Here is a 15,016-nt window from a genome sequence, read left to right as displayed (position 1 = left end):
GTTCTAGTTTTTCCTACTCGTGGAAACATCCTCTCCACGTCCACTCTATCCAGGCCTCGCAGTATCCTGTAAGTTTCAGTAAGATCCCCCCTCATCCTTCTAAACTCCAACGAGTACAGACCTAGAGTCCTCAACCGTTCCTCATACGACAAGCTCTTCATTCCAGGGATCATTCTTGTGAACCTCATTTGGACCCTTTCCAAGGCCAGCACATCCTTCCTTAGATATGGGGCCCAAAACTGCTCACAATATTCCAAATGGGGTCTGACCAGAGCCTTATACAGCCTCAGAAGTACATCCCTGCTCTTGTATTCTAACCCTCTTAATTCTAACATTGCATTTGCCTTCCTAACTGCCGACTGAACCTGCACTTTAACGTTCCGTTTCATTGTATACTAATACATGGGGCAATAATAAATCTATCAAATCAAATTGAACTGCACAAAGCACAGTTTAAATGGAACGCAGGCACTTTGTGTGTGGGAGTGACCTTTTGACTCGCACACTGATGTCTTGGAGGCGGCAGGGGCGGAAAGGCTGCAGTGTAAAGGGCTGGGGTTGCAGTGAGCTGGCAGTGCGGGGCTCTGTGAGTGCGGGGCAGGTTTGCGGGAGTCTCGCCTCGCTGCTCCTCTGGCTGGTTGGCGGGCGCTTCCTTACTCTGAGCAGTAGGGGTCGTGCAGTGTCAGTGTTTGTACTCGCAGAGTCACATCCAAATGGGGGGCTCTCTCTCTCTCTCCCTTTCTCTCTCTCCCTTTACTGCGCAGTCCTCAAACATGGCGGAGACTGATTGAAATCTAAGCTTTGAGACACGCCAGAGGGGAGGGGAAAAGAAAGAAACCAAAAAAACACCAGCCCTCCATTGGAGAAAGTAAGTACCGGAGCCCCGCGGAGATGGGGAGGGAAGATCAGCGGGGCCAAAGCATGGCAAAGGAGCCCTCTGCTACAAAGAGGAGGGAGGGAGTGGGGGGGACAAAAGCTGTGGCTTTTGCAGGAGGAAGAGTGGCGCTGGATATTTTGTAACTGGGCTGGATGTATCCCCCCCCCAGTGTATCCCTCCCAATGTATCCCCTCAGTGTATCTATCCCCTTGCGCTTTGTATCCAATCCTGGGCTGGATCTTCCCCGGGAATGCTGTGAGCGGGGCTCTCTACACTCACCCCCACTTCCCCAAAATCTCGCCTCTTTAGTTGTCCTTGCTGCTGCTTTTATTTCCATGTCATTGTGAGCTGATCTCTCTCTCTCTCTGCTCTGTTACCGGGGCCTTGTAGATTACAGGAGATGAAATTCACATCAGCTGTCAATCAAACCCCTCCCCCTCCCCGTCCCCATGCGAGTGGAGAGAGAGAGAGAGAGTCAGAGCACTCTTTGCAATTTTAAATATGTGTTTGGGGTTTTTTTGCTCTCACTCTATTGCAGGATTGCCAGGAGAGAACTGAACTGGAACTAGGTTTGACCGCAGGCGCCTGTCTGCTGTTGGGGTTGGGCTGGTGGTTGGGGTGGGGGAGGTGGGGGGAGAGGGTCCATCAAAGAGAGCAGGTGGGCGGAATGGGGCCGAGAGACCAGGACCTGAACAATCCAGGATGCCCCCATACCCAAAACCCTGACTGTGGAATGCTCCAAACGAGCGGGGAGCTGAGAGGGTTAGAAATAGCTGTGAGGATGTGGGGTTGAATAGCTTTGCAGACGTGGGGCTGAATTTCTGTGCAGATGTGGAGCTGGAAAGCTGTGCAGATGTGGAGTTGAATAGCTGTGAGGATGTGGGGTTGAATCTCTGTGCAGACGTGGGGTTGAATCTCTGTGCAGATGTGGGGTTGAATAGCTTTGCAGATGTGGGGCTGAATTTCTGTGCAGATGTGGGGTTGAATAGCTGGCCAGTCCATCTCAGTTACGCTGGGGTATATAACAGTCCACCGGGGAATAGGTTCATTCCTGATTGCGGAGTTACCAGTGCGTTGTATAATTATGTTCAGTGGAAACTTGCCCCGCGTGTCCAGGAAATAATTCCAGAGGTGTTTTTATTTCCTGGAGAAAATCAGAGAGGTTTACCTAGCTGCTGTTAAACTGGTTCGGCGCCGATCAATGTTAAGCCGCTCCGAGATTTGACAGATGTGACCAGTTGCTTGCGCGTTACTCGTTTCAGAGAGAGAACGAAATCAGTAAGTGCTGGATAAACTCAGCAGGTCTGGCAGCGTCTGTGGAGAGAAAAACAAAAGCTAACCTTTCGAGTCCAGTGTGAGACTCTTCTACAGAACTAGCTTCAGGATCTGGGCTGGGAAAGTTTTTCTTGGTTTGTACAATGCGGGTTTCCAAGCACAGAACCTCCCCCCCCCCCCCCGCAATGCTGCCTGCCAGAGAGGAGTGAGTGTCTCCAGGAAATGCTGCCCTAATAGGATCCCAAACTGCCCAGAAAGGTGCCCTGATCTGGCCAAGCCAATAGCCCCCAATAAATGCAACCCTCTCATCTGCAGATTCCTTTTACTCCACAATTGCCCCCAAGGCGGTTGGGCAGGCACTCTGCGCACCCCGGTTGGGGATTATTGGTCAGTCTGAAACTTCAATTAAGGACCCTTCAGAAGATGGGAAACATTTCAAACAGGCCCCAATTCAGAAAGAGAAAATGCTGGCAAATCTCAGCAGGTCTGGCAGCATCTGTAAGGAGAGAAAAGAGCTGACGTTCTGAGAGCTTTGACAAAAGGTCATCTGGACTCAAAACGTCAGCCCTTTTCTCTCCTCACAGATGCTACCAGACCTGCTGAGATTTTCCAGCATTTTCGCTTTTGGTTTCAGATTCCAGCATCCGCAGTAATTTGCTTTTATTTACGCCTCATTTCGGAGTTGGGTTGGGGGGGGGCGGGGGGGGTGCAGGGAATTCTTGGAAGCTCGAAGCCACATGTGAATGGTTTTGTGTACCTCAGCCCTGTGTGAGAATCATGTTACAGCAGTGATACTGAATGTCCACATGTGGCACAACTCTCTGCCATTGTCCTTCCAGCTACCGGATTTTGTATTGTGACTGGAAGTCTTGTGATCTGCTGTTTTTGCACCGACTTGAAGCTTTGCCTCAAAAATCCAGTTTGGGGCAGAAGGAACACAATTTTTGCTTCTTTGATACTTGCAGTTACTCTTTGTAATTGTCTTCTTTGTGACATTGTAACTATCCTTCACCTGGCTATGTGAATGGGCCTGTACAGCCTTGTGGTGGCACAGCCACAGAGCTTCACAGATCCACCGTTTCCCATCTGGCCACTTGCCATCCTATCTTGCAGCATCTCAAACAGATCCCTTTAGAGGTGAACAGAGAAAATTGCAGCACAGGAACAGGCCCTTCGGCCCTCCAAGCCTGCATCGACCATGCTGCCCTTCTGAACTAAAACCCCCTACTCTTCCAGGGACCATATCCCTCTATTCCCATCCTATTCATGTATTTGTCCAGATGCCCCTTAAAAGTCACTATCGTATCTGCTTCCACTACCTCCCCCGGCAGCGAGTTCCAGGCACCCATCACCCTCTGTGTAAAAAAAACCTGCCTCATACATCTCCTTTAAACCTTGCCCCTCGCAACTTGAACCTAGGAATGCCCCCTAGTAATTGACTCTTCTACTTTGGGGAAAAAGCTTCTGAAATATTGGCGGGTGAAGAATCTTTTGCTTGTGGTCGGAATGTGCTCGAGCACCCTTTAAAATCATGTCGTGTGTTATGGGGTGGAGGGAGGGTGTGGGGATGAAATAACTGGCATATTCAGTATGCCATTCCTTGGCCTAAATGAACCGAGGGAAAGGTGTGATGTGAAGATCTCCTTAGTTTGCATTGCCTGAATTCCTTCCTTTAAAATCATGTTTTCTTTTTAATTGTAGATATATCCGTCTCCTGAGACTCCTGACCCTAAGGCATGCTGGGTGTTGCGATCACTAATTGGATTTAAACTTGACGATTACCTAGAATTGATGAATGTCTGGGAAAGGAACGTTACAGCCTTTCAATGCTGTAATGAGGACTGAAATCTAAATGTATGCAGTCCAGTATTAAATCACCGGCAATTTGTCCTTCACAGAAGCACAAATCTTTTGAAGGTACAGTACAAATTAATCGGTTTTGTAAACCTATTCTAGTAAACATATCAGAAACTTGCAGGTTCCAAATTGAACTGACATCCTACAATGTGGCTTCAACTCCGATTTCTCCAAGGCAAGTCCATTCCATGAGATTCCCAATGAGTGGACATTTGACTGCCCTTTGGATGACTTTCTATTTAAACAGGTTTTTCTGCTGCTTCACCTGAAACTTGATACTTGACACCTATTAAGTTTACAACTCAGTTTCCCTAAGAGTTTTAGTGATCCCTATCGGGGCTACTCTTTCAAGCCCCTTTTGCTGATGGTAATAACTTGGATGGGAAACAAAATGCTGGTTTGACATCTCGCCTCACTGGAGTAATGCAGAATAACTATTGAAGGGGCAGCTTCCTATGTGAGCTATTTTGTAGCACAAATATAAATGTGCATATCATTTCACTACAGATAAGTTCCCCTGTTACTGTGTTTATTTTGGCGCTTTCTAGATTGGGAGTGAGTACTGTGATGTCAGAGCAGTTGTAGGATGTCCTCTCACCAAAATCTGGAGCCTTGCCACCAACTCCATCCCTCTCCCCATCCATTCCCTTGTGTTGAACTGAAAGATGCACAACTTTTGTGTCTTAACCAGAGCTGAGCTTCAAAGCCTCCCTATCAAACCCGTCACCAAGACCACTTCTTTCCATGTCCGCAACATCTCTCTCCTTTGTCCCGCCTCATTGGAACACCATTGAAATACACACCATTTATTACTTCTAAGCATCTCCCAACCATATTCCTCATCAGCTTCCAGAACTTATGTCTCCACAGATTACAGTTTCTGAAAAACTCTGCTCCTGACCTGCCCCATGCTCCTTATTTTTAACCTCATAACCGCCATTGGCTCATTATCGTTTTGCCCACCACCCAACTGCTCAGTAATTTGTCCAGAATCCTTGTCCCCCATCTACAGATCTCTTCAGTGCCTTTCCCTCAGCTGCTTCTGTAACTGCCTACAATCTTGTGCCTAGCTTATTTCTTCTGCTAGCTTAGCCCCAACCTTCTGCCGAACCTCCCTTCTCAATTTCACCATCATTGACAGAGACTGTGTCACTTGGGGGTGTTTTTCTCTCGAATGCCGTGTTGCACACTTGGTCTGATTTCCCCATAGCCTTGCTGCCTGCCTCCTCACCATTTTTTTAAGAAAAAGACCTTCTTAAAATCTATCTGTTCAACCAGTTTTCTCCACTACCACTGCTCCAAATGTCTTTGCCATGAAACACTTTGGGATTGCATTTGATTCATTATTATTGTCACATGTACTGGGGTACAGTGAAAGGTATTGTTTTTTGCTTGCTATACAGGCAAAACATACTGTTCATAAAGTACGTAGGGGAGAAGGAAAGGATAAGGTGAAGAATATAGTGTTGCAGTTATAGATAGGGTGAAGAGAAAGACTAGCTTAACATATGATAGGAGCTTGCATCTTCCCTGATGGCAGCAGGGAAAAAGCTGTTCTTGAGTCGGTTGGCACATGTTTTCAGAGTTTTGTATTTTTTTCCTGATGGAAGAGGGTGGAAGAGGGTACGCCCGGGGTGCATGCGGTCCTCGATTATGCTGGGTGTTAAAGATGTTCAAAAAAGCCCAGTGTTGGGCACACAGAATGTGGAATTTTAGTCAGAGGTAATGAAGGCGTTACAATGCTATCAGCAACTCTATAGCCATGAGACAACTACCTGGTGTTGGCAAACTCCTGTAACACCAGTTTGTGTGACCTTCTTTGACCAATGAATCTGAAGCTCTCCCTTCGTGCCTGTCAATGTTTGGTGAACTTTACACAAATGCATTTATTGTAATGCGCCCACTTTCTACATTGAAACTTGAGGAAAAAGTTTCAAACTCACTTTTTCATCTCTTTCTTAATTGGTTCGCTGGGAGGTTTTTAAACGTGCTTTCACAGTGTGTGAGAAGTAAAAGCAGCAAGAGATTACCTTCTGGTAATAGTCTGACAGTTGTTGCTTCATATCAACACAAAAATCTTCGTAATAAAGCAGTTATCCTCCAGTCCGAGGTGGCACAGTGGTTGGCACTGCTACCTCACAGTGCCAGGAACCCGGGTTCGATTCCCGGCTTGGGTCACTGTCTGTGTGGAGTCTGCACATTCTCCCCGTGTCTGTGTGGGTTTCCTCCGGGTGCCCCGGTTTCCTCCCACAGTTCAAAGATGTGCGGGTTAGGTGGATTGGCCATGCTAAATTGCTCCTTAGTGTCAGGGGGATCAGCAGGCTAAATACATGGGATTACGGGGATAGGGCCTGGGTGGGATTGTTGTTGGTGCAGTCTCGATGGGCCGACTGGCCTCCTGCACTGTAGGGATTCTAGACTTTGTGTGGGCTATCAATCAGCTGACATGAGGCAAGCTCATTTACGCACACACACACACCAGGAATATGCACTTAAGAATGTAATGTTTTTGGAGAAAGGCTGATTAAATAGTTATAATAAAAATCTATATAGCATGATCAATATGTAAGAGGGATTTACAAGCCTGTAAAAGATTCCAGTTAAATGTTCTGGTGCCATAAATTGAGGAATATTGAGAGACCCTGAGCTTTTATTTCCAAACATTTATCAACAAAATTTCCTTTCTTTAACATTTATGGCCTGGATTTTGCTGCGGTAATAGTGGTGAAATGGTCACGTTCACTGTCATTACTCCACTGAAACTGACTGCAAATCCGGGAGGTCCGACGCATGCAGTGTAATGTGGAAATCAGGAAGTTGCTGTCACTGAAGCCACCCTTTCTCCAGAGGGTGCACAGTACATGTTCCCAAAGACAGCTATTGTATCCCCACAATAATTCGGAATTGATGAGAGCATCCGCTTATACGCTGTTTGCAAAAGTTATAACTGAGTTTAATGGTATGTTAACTTCATCATTCCGGCCTCGAGCCATTGTTTATGCGGAGTTTGCACATTCTCCCCGTATCTGTGTGGGCTTCCTCTGGATGCTCCGGTTTCCTCCCACAGTCCAAAGATGTACGGGTTAGGTTGATTGGCCATGGTAAATTGACCCTAGTGTCAGGGGGTTAACAGGGTAAATATGTGGGGTTACGGGAATAAGGCCTAGGTGGGATTGTGGTTGGTGCAGACTTGATGGGCCGAATGGCCTCTTTCTGCACTGTAGGGATTCTATAATTGCCGCTAAATGCTCTCACCGGCCCAGGAAAGCTAATGCTATATTTCTAGAATGTTAGATCAACGGATGTGGGCACACTGGCAAGGGCAGCATTTATTGCCCGTCACTATTTGCCCTCAAGAAGGTGGTGGTGAGCCGTCTCCTTAAACCGCTGCAGTCCCTGTGGTTTAGGTGCACCCATGGCACTGTTAGGGAGGGAGTTCCAGGATTTTGACCCGATCTGTATCTTTATTTGAGCTTCAATCTTAATACAACCATCCATTAATTTGCTTCCTGCAAGTTTAGATTTAAAGCGGAGGATTGAAGTGTTTCTAAGCCCCTGGTTTGCAGTGTGTTAATACCTCAGTTTGATTGGTTGCCTACCCTCTTGTTGACATCACTGCCACTCCATGCCTGGAGATCCCTTTGACTTTGCACCAGATCTAAATTGCCCTCGGGAAAGGGAAAGCTTTCACCGTGGCCATTGCTGGATCATTGTGGGCTGCTTTCTTCGAGCCTTTGCTTCACCACTTGTCCACAAAACCGAGGCCTTTACCTTGGTTGCACTGTGACGCTGTGGCATCAGAGAGGGTGAAGGTGCTGGAGTTAATAAAAGGGAGTACAGCATGTTACAGTGCCAGAGCTGATATCATCTTCGATGACCCATATAGGATGTTTCACCTTCATAACATTGAAATATTATAGTTATGACTGGGTTTAATGGAAATAGTGATAACAGGGTCTAACTGGGACCCCATGAATACTGGGCCCACTGGTCTATTTCCTTAACCAGTGAAATTTAAGAAAAGGGAAAGAAGCTGAGGAAAGAAGTTGTGTGAATCTGGGTTATATTAAACACTAAAGCGTACCTGGATTTGCGGGGGGCGGGATTTAGGGTTAAAGTCAGGGGGGGCGCGGGTAGCTGGGGGGACGGTATTGGTTAGGGTTGCTCAGTGGTTAGCACTGCTGCCTCACTGTACCAGGGACCCGGGTCTCCCTGTGTCTGCCTGGGTTTCCTCCGGTTGCTCCAGTTTCCTCTCTCAGTCCGAGGATCTGCAGGTTGGGTGGATTGGCCAGGCTAAATTGCCACTCAGTGTTCCCAGATGGATAGGTTAGGGTGATTGGCGGGGTGAATGCAGGGGGTCACGGGGATAGGGTGGGGCGGGGAGTGGGCCTTGGTGAAATGCTCTGTCAGAGAGTCGGTGCAGACTCGATGGACCGAACGGCCTCCTACCATGGCACTGTCGGGACCCCATAATGTGATTGAGTTCCATGTCAGGGTCACAAATCATGCCATTGACTGGCTCTTTGCGACCTCAAGAATCAACCTTTACTGTTTGTGACTGTATTCACAGCAGTTCCTTAAAACTCACAGGGACGTTAACGGTGGGATGGTGTATTTTTTGAGTGGAGCAGTGCGAATCATTTAGCAGTTTGTGGTTTACAACCTGTGCCTCTTCCTCACCAGCACTGGCTGCTTTTTCTACCGTGTTTAACAATGATTGGTGCTGTGAACTCAGTCTTATTTTACCAACAGTCTTGAGGCCCTTGGGTCTGTGCACTGTGAACTTCTCACCGGGGGAAATTCCCAATATAAAATGTTGATATTGCTTGTGGGAGAATGGGATTGCAGTGTAACCAGTTTACAAATGCAGTGTGGCACAGTGGTTAGCGCTGCTGCCTCACAGCGCCAAGGAACCCGGGTTCAATTCCGGCCTCGGGTCACTGTCTGTGTACGGTTTGCGCATTCTCCCCGTGTCTGCGTGGGTTTCCTCCGGGTGCTCCGGTTTCCCCCCACAGTCCAAAGATGTGTGGGTTAGGTTGATTGGCCGTGCTAAATTGCCCCTTAGTGTCAGGGGGACTAGGAGGGTAAATGTGTGGGGATACAGAACGAGGGCTTGGGTGGGATTGTGGTCGGTACAGACACGATGGGCTGAATGGCCTCCTCCTGCACTGCAGAGATCCTGTGATTCTGACGGACTTGAAATTATGGATTGATTTACATCTGATTTACGTCTCTGTAATTCTGCTTCATCTGGGCCTGAATCTTTTGCCCGTTGGGCGCGGGCATTCGGCAGGCCCGGAAGTGGACATGAAACGGGTTCCCAGCCATGATTGGTCTCAGAGCACATTTTCACAACGGCTGGCCAATTAATGACTATCCAGTGTGAAATGCACTCTGTGATAGACTGAGCACTGCCAGGAGGGCAGGAAGAGATGGGTGGCAAGAGTGGGGGGGGGGGGGGGGGGGGGGGGGGGGGGCTGGTCTTTCCAATGTGCTTCCTCAGTGGGACAACCTCTGCAGAGCTTTCTCAGGGAGCTGAAGACCGGTGAAAAATAAATATCCATGTCAAAGCGATGCCACGAGTGTGTGGGGCAGCACATTCACACACACACCTCAGTCCCCAGGCACGTCTGTGAATTTTATTTAAGTCCTGATGGTTCATTTTGACTGGATACAGGTTGCAGCTAAAATGTAGCCCTGCACAGACAGTGACCCAAGCTGGGAATCGAACCCGGGTCCCTGGCGCTGTGAGGCAGCAGTGCTAAAGCCACCTGGCCAACCAGCCTGCACATCAAATGTGAAAGAAGACAGGCCTCATAAAATTGTATCCAATTGGCCCCTTAATGGACTAAATTGCCTGCTTGATTTACAGGGGCGTATCCTGCTTGCCTGCTGATTGATATATTGTCCGAGTATGCAGTGCCGTTGGGACATGTGCCTGACATCTTCTCCCACATGCTCAGGGTTTGACCTGCACCCATCTGATCAGTGTCAATTCTGGCCCTGAAGACCATGGTCTTGATTCTTGTGGCTCAGTTGGTAACGTCACACCTCTGAGTCGGGAGATTACGGGTTCAAGATACACTCAATGGTCCTGAGCACAAAACCTTAGGCTCTCATTTCAGTGCAGTACTGAGGGAATGCTGTCCTGTTGGAAGTGTTGTCTTTCAGTAGGACATTATACCAAGCTCCCATATGCCCTCAGTGGATGTAAAAGATCCCCAGGCATTTATTTCAAAGGAAAGCTAACCCCAAACTCCTATTCAATATCACAAGCAGTTCATTGGAGGCAGTTCGTAGAAGGTTCACTAGGATGATTCCTGGTGTGGAGGGATTGTCTAATGAACATAGAACATTACAGCGCAGTACAGGCCCTTCGGCCCTCGATGTTGCGCCGACCTGTGAAACCAATCTAAAGCCCATCTAACCTACACTATTCCAATATCATCCATCTGTTTATCCAATAACCATTTAAATGCCCTTAATGTTGGCAAGTCCACTACTGCTGCAGGCAGGGCATTCCACGCCCTTACTACTCTCTGAGTGAAGAACCTACCTCTGACATTGTCCTATATCTCTTACCCCTCAATTTAAAGCTATGTCCCCTCGTGCTAGCTATCACCATCCGAGGAAAAAGGCTCTCACTATCCACCCTATCTAATCCTCTGATCATCTTGTATGCCTCTATTAAGTCACCTCTTAACCTTCTCTCTAACGAAAACAACCTCAAGTCCCTCAGCCTTTCCTCATAAGATCTTCCCACCATACCAGGCAACATCCTAGGAAATCTCCTATGCACCCTTTCCAATGCATCCACATCCTTCCTATAATGCGGTGACCAGAACTGTACGCAATACTCCAAGTGCGGCTGCACCAGAGTTTTGTACAGTTGCAACATGACTTCCTGGCTCCGAAACTCAATCCCTCTACCAATAAAAGCTAACGCTCCGTACGCCTTCTTAACAGCCCTATTAACCTGGGTGCCAACTTTCAGGGATCTATGCACATGGACACCGAGATCTCTCTGTTCATCCACACTACCAAGTATCTTACCATTAGCCCAGTACTCTGTATTCCTGTTACTCCTTCCAAAGTGAATCATGAGGAAAGATTGAACAGGTTGGGACTCTACTCATTAGAATTTGGAATAATGAGACATATAGAATTCTTGAGGGGCTTGACAGGATAAATGCTGAGAGTTTTTCTCCTCATGGGAGAGTCTCGGACCAGAGGGCATAACCTCAGAATAAAGGGGCACCAATTTAAGACTGAGATGAGGAGGAATTTCTTCTCTCAGAGGGTTGTGAGTCTTTGGAACTCCTTACCACAGAGAGCTGTGGGGGCAGCGTCTTGTGTATATTTAAGGCTGAGATAGATAGATTTTTGATCAGTCAGAGAATCAAGGGTTACGGGGAAAGGGCAGGAAAGTGGATGTGAAGAATTTCAGATCAGCCAAAAACCTATTGAATGGTGGAGCAGGCTCAAGGGGCCAAACGGCCTACCCTTGATCCTATTTTGTATGGTCTTATCAAACTGTTGTTTGTGGGAGGTTGCTGGGTGCAAATTAGTTGCCATGTTTCCTACATTACAACAGTGAGTACAATTCAAAAGTACTTCATTGGCTGTAAAGTGCTTTGAGAGATCCTGAGGACATGAAAGGTGCTATATAAATGCACAACTTTATTATGTGCAATGGCAGTGCGTGGGCTATGATGCATTAGCAATAATTAATGTGCATTTTTGTCCATCACACTTGTGTCTCATCCCCGAGCATTACAACGCTGAGAATCGCCAGTGTTGCTGTGGCTCAAGTGATTGCAAATACATCAGAGGGGCTATTGCTGTGATCTGGGATTCCCTTTGAATAAGTACTCTTACCCTATTCTACGCTTTTCTCCCCAACAGTAATTGCAAAATATCCTGGAGTGAGCAGGAGGTTGGAATGGGAATTCCTTACCGTTCTTCCTCACCCCCAATCCATTGGAGCCATTTCACAAAACTGGCATCCGCTGGGAAATTCTGTCCATGTGCGATTATGAATTATTTTCTAATGAGATTTAGGTCATGAATATATCACAATTACTGATTTTTGTATTCATGTCGGTGCCTTCAGATATCAACTATATCGAGTGTGGTTGCTGTCGGTGCTTTCACTGACTTGCATTTTATTTCAAAGAAAGATCCAAGTTAATGAGGACCAAGTAAAACAGTCTGCCACAAATTCAATAGCTATTTAACAGAGTGGATAGGTGAGAGTGTGAAGGCAATGACTTGAATTTGGGCCTGAGGCGATTGACCACACACTTTCTTGTCAGGTTTTGTAAATTTCGGAGGTAATGGCTCGCAATGAAACTTTGCCGCCATCATTCTCTAATTACCGTAAATCACAGCCTATAAATCCCTGACTTGGGGCTCTTAGCAGTAACTTCATTGCGGTGTTACTGTAAGCCTACTTGTGGCACTAATAAATAAACTAAACTAAAATAACCCGGTGTATAAGATTACCCTCTTTTTCTGGCCCCAAATATCCTGGTTTTGCATCTATTTGGTGTATAAATTAATCCTCCTGATTTTGGAGGAACTTTTTTCGAGGCTTTAAAGACTTATACATTTGTATCAAAGATATTTTGGTAACATGCAGGTTTTGCCCTCGATCCTGTTCAATCAATGGCTTTGCTTCTCGGAAGCTAGGTTGATTGGCAAAGCTGATGGGGTGTTCTAATACACAGGCTGTGTGTGTTCAATGTTAGTCCCTCTATCTGAAAGGCTAGTGATCTTCATAGAATCCCTACAGAACAGAAGGTGGCCATTCAGCCCACCGGGTCTGTACCGGCCACAATCCCACCCAGGCCCTATTCCCGTAACCCCACACATTTACCCTGCTAATTCCCCTGACACTAGGGTCAATTTAGCACGGCCAATCCACCTAACCCGCACATCTTTGGACTGTGGGAGGAAACCGGAGGACACCCACGCAGACACGAGGAGAATGCAAACTCAATACAGACAGTCACCCAAGGCCAGAATTGAGCCCAGGTCCCTGGCGCCACCGTGCCGCTCTATATCTTGAATTTGCCATATTGTCTACAGGCTCTGATTGAGTTCCCATGAAACTCTCCCATGCTATTTTAGAGAAAGCAGTAACCATTTTCACTTTAAAACTGGTTAAAGCAGGCAGAGAAATGTCAGACGAATGAGTTGAGGGTTTATGTGGAATTATTCAAAAGCATCATTACGATGCTTTTTTAAACAGAACAATTTGGGGGAGTAAGTTTTGAGCAAAGCGTTTCTATCCGTGCCTGAGTGTGGACAAAGTTAGAATCATACATTGTAGAAGAGGCCTTTCGGCCCATCGAATTGTCATGCTCTTTGAATTGAACACAGTGTCGTTAGTGCTGTATGAGCAACAACGTGTTAAAAATTGCCCTTCATCTCACACAGTTTAATGTGTGTGATAGTTACTGCATCACCTTAAATTGCTCTTTGTACCGTCACGAGAAGAGTTAGGCTATTAACCGCTTCATATGTTACAGTGCAGAATGAAGGAAAAACCTCACTGTGTAAGGGGCACGTATACAACTTTGTTGTCCTGGATCACACGCTTCACTGAAATCTAAAGCATATTAGGTGGTTCCAGTGAAACAGCCGCATATGGAGTTGCTGCACTTGTGTGCACTAATCTCCCATCTGTTGGTATTGATGCTTGGTAAGAGATATTGCCTGCAAAGTGTTAAGGGGTGAGGGGGGGGATGCAAATACAGCAGCATCAGTTTTCCATCTTTTATACCAGGAACTGGTGTTTTGCAACTAATCCCAGAAGCGTGTGCATGTGTTACACAGCGAGCATTGCCTTGCTCATGGAAGGTCATGTGTGTGTGTACGTGTGTGTGTGTGTGTGTGTGTACGTGTGTGTGTGTGTGTACGTGTGTGTGTACGTGTGTGTGTGTGTGTACGTGTGTGTGTGTGTGTACGTGTGTGTGTGTGTGTGTGTGTGTGTACGTGTGTGTGTGTGTACGTGTGTGTGTGTGTACGTGTGTGTGTGTGTACGTGTGTGTGTGTGTACGTGTGTGTGTGTGTACGTGTGTGTATGTGTACGTGTGTGTGTGTACGTGTGTGTGTGTACGTGTGTGTGTGTGTACGTGTGTGTGTGTACGTGTGTGTGTACGTGTGTACGTGTGTGTGTGTACGTGTGTACGTGTGTGTGTGTACGTGTGTGTGTGTACGTGTGTGTGTGTACGTGTGTGTGTGTACGTGTGTGTGTGTACGTGTGTGTGTGTACGTGTGTGTGTGTACGTGTGTGTGTACGTGTGTGTGTGTGTGTGTACGTGTGTGTGTGTGTACGTGTGTGTGTGTGTACGTGTGTGTGTGTGTACGTGTGTGTGTGTACGTGTGTGTGTGTGTACGTGTGTGTGTGTGTACGTGTGTGTGTGTGTACGTGTGTGTGTGTGTACGTGTGTGTGTGTGTACGTGTGTGTGTGTACGTGTGTGTGTGTACGTGTGTGTGTGTACGTGTGTGTGTGTACGTGTATGTGTGTACGTGTATGTGTGTACGTGTATGTGTGTGTGTACGTGTATGTGTGTGTGTACGTGTATGTGTGTGTGTACGTGTATGTGTGTGTGTACGTGTGTGTGTGTACGTGTGTGCGTGCACGCGTGCGCGCGTGTGTGTACGTGCGCGTGTGTGTACGTGCGTGTGTGTGTACGTGCACGCGCATGTGTGCGTGCGCATGTGTGCGTGCGCGTGTGTGTGTGTATACATGTACGTGTCTGTGTGTGTATGTGTACGCGTGTGTGTACGTGTGTGTGTGTACATGTACATGTGTGTGTGTATATGTGTGTACAGGCTGTCACATTTTATTAGGGTGGGGAGGAGAAGTTTTTAAAAAAGTATTCCTCCATTGAGATGTCAGTTGGACTTCAAAAGCCGCCTCTGTGAACTGAATTATTTCCAGATAGCCGGTGTGTCTGAGACCAGGGGTTAAAAGCACAGACCATGACGGATTTAAT

The 15,016-nt window shown here is 47.0% G+C and overlaps 1 protein-coding gene across 3 annotated transcripts in view; it reads left to right on the top strand.

The window, feature by feature from the left end:
* The first annotated feature begins 691 nt into the window (after nt 1-691).
* Nucleotides 692-15,016, top strand: part of LOC144509424 (polycomb protein SCMH1-like) — a 211,026-nt gene continuing 196,701 nt past the window's right edge. For 2 of the 3 annotated variants that reach the window (XM_078238290.1, XM_078238291.1), the window contains exons 1-2: nt 754-868; nt 3,854-4,069. In XM_078238290.1, coding sequence (XP_078094416.1) covers nt 4,009-4,069 — 61 coding nt within the window. In that variant the 5' untranslated portion in view covers nt 754-868; nt 3,854-4,008. Of the gene's footprint in view, nt 869-3,853; nt 4,070-15,016 lie in introns of all 3 variants that reach the window. The other variant, XM_078238292.1, reaches the window with a different exon arrangement.

Source organism: Mustelus asterias, chromosome 21, assembly GCF_964213995.1.
Source record: "Mustelus asterias chromosome 21, sMusAst1.hap1.1, whole genome shotgun sequence".
Lineage (NCBI taxonomy): Eukaryota > Metazoa > Chordata > Chondrichthyes > Carcharhiniformes > Triakidae > Mustelus > Mustelus asterias.
The sequence above is the reverse complement of the archived record's forward strand: the minus strand, read 5'-3'. Positions and strand labels throughout refer to the sequence as shown.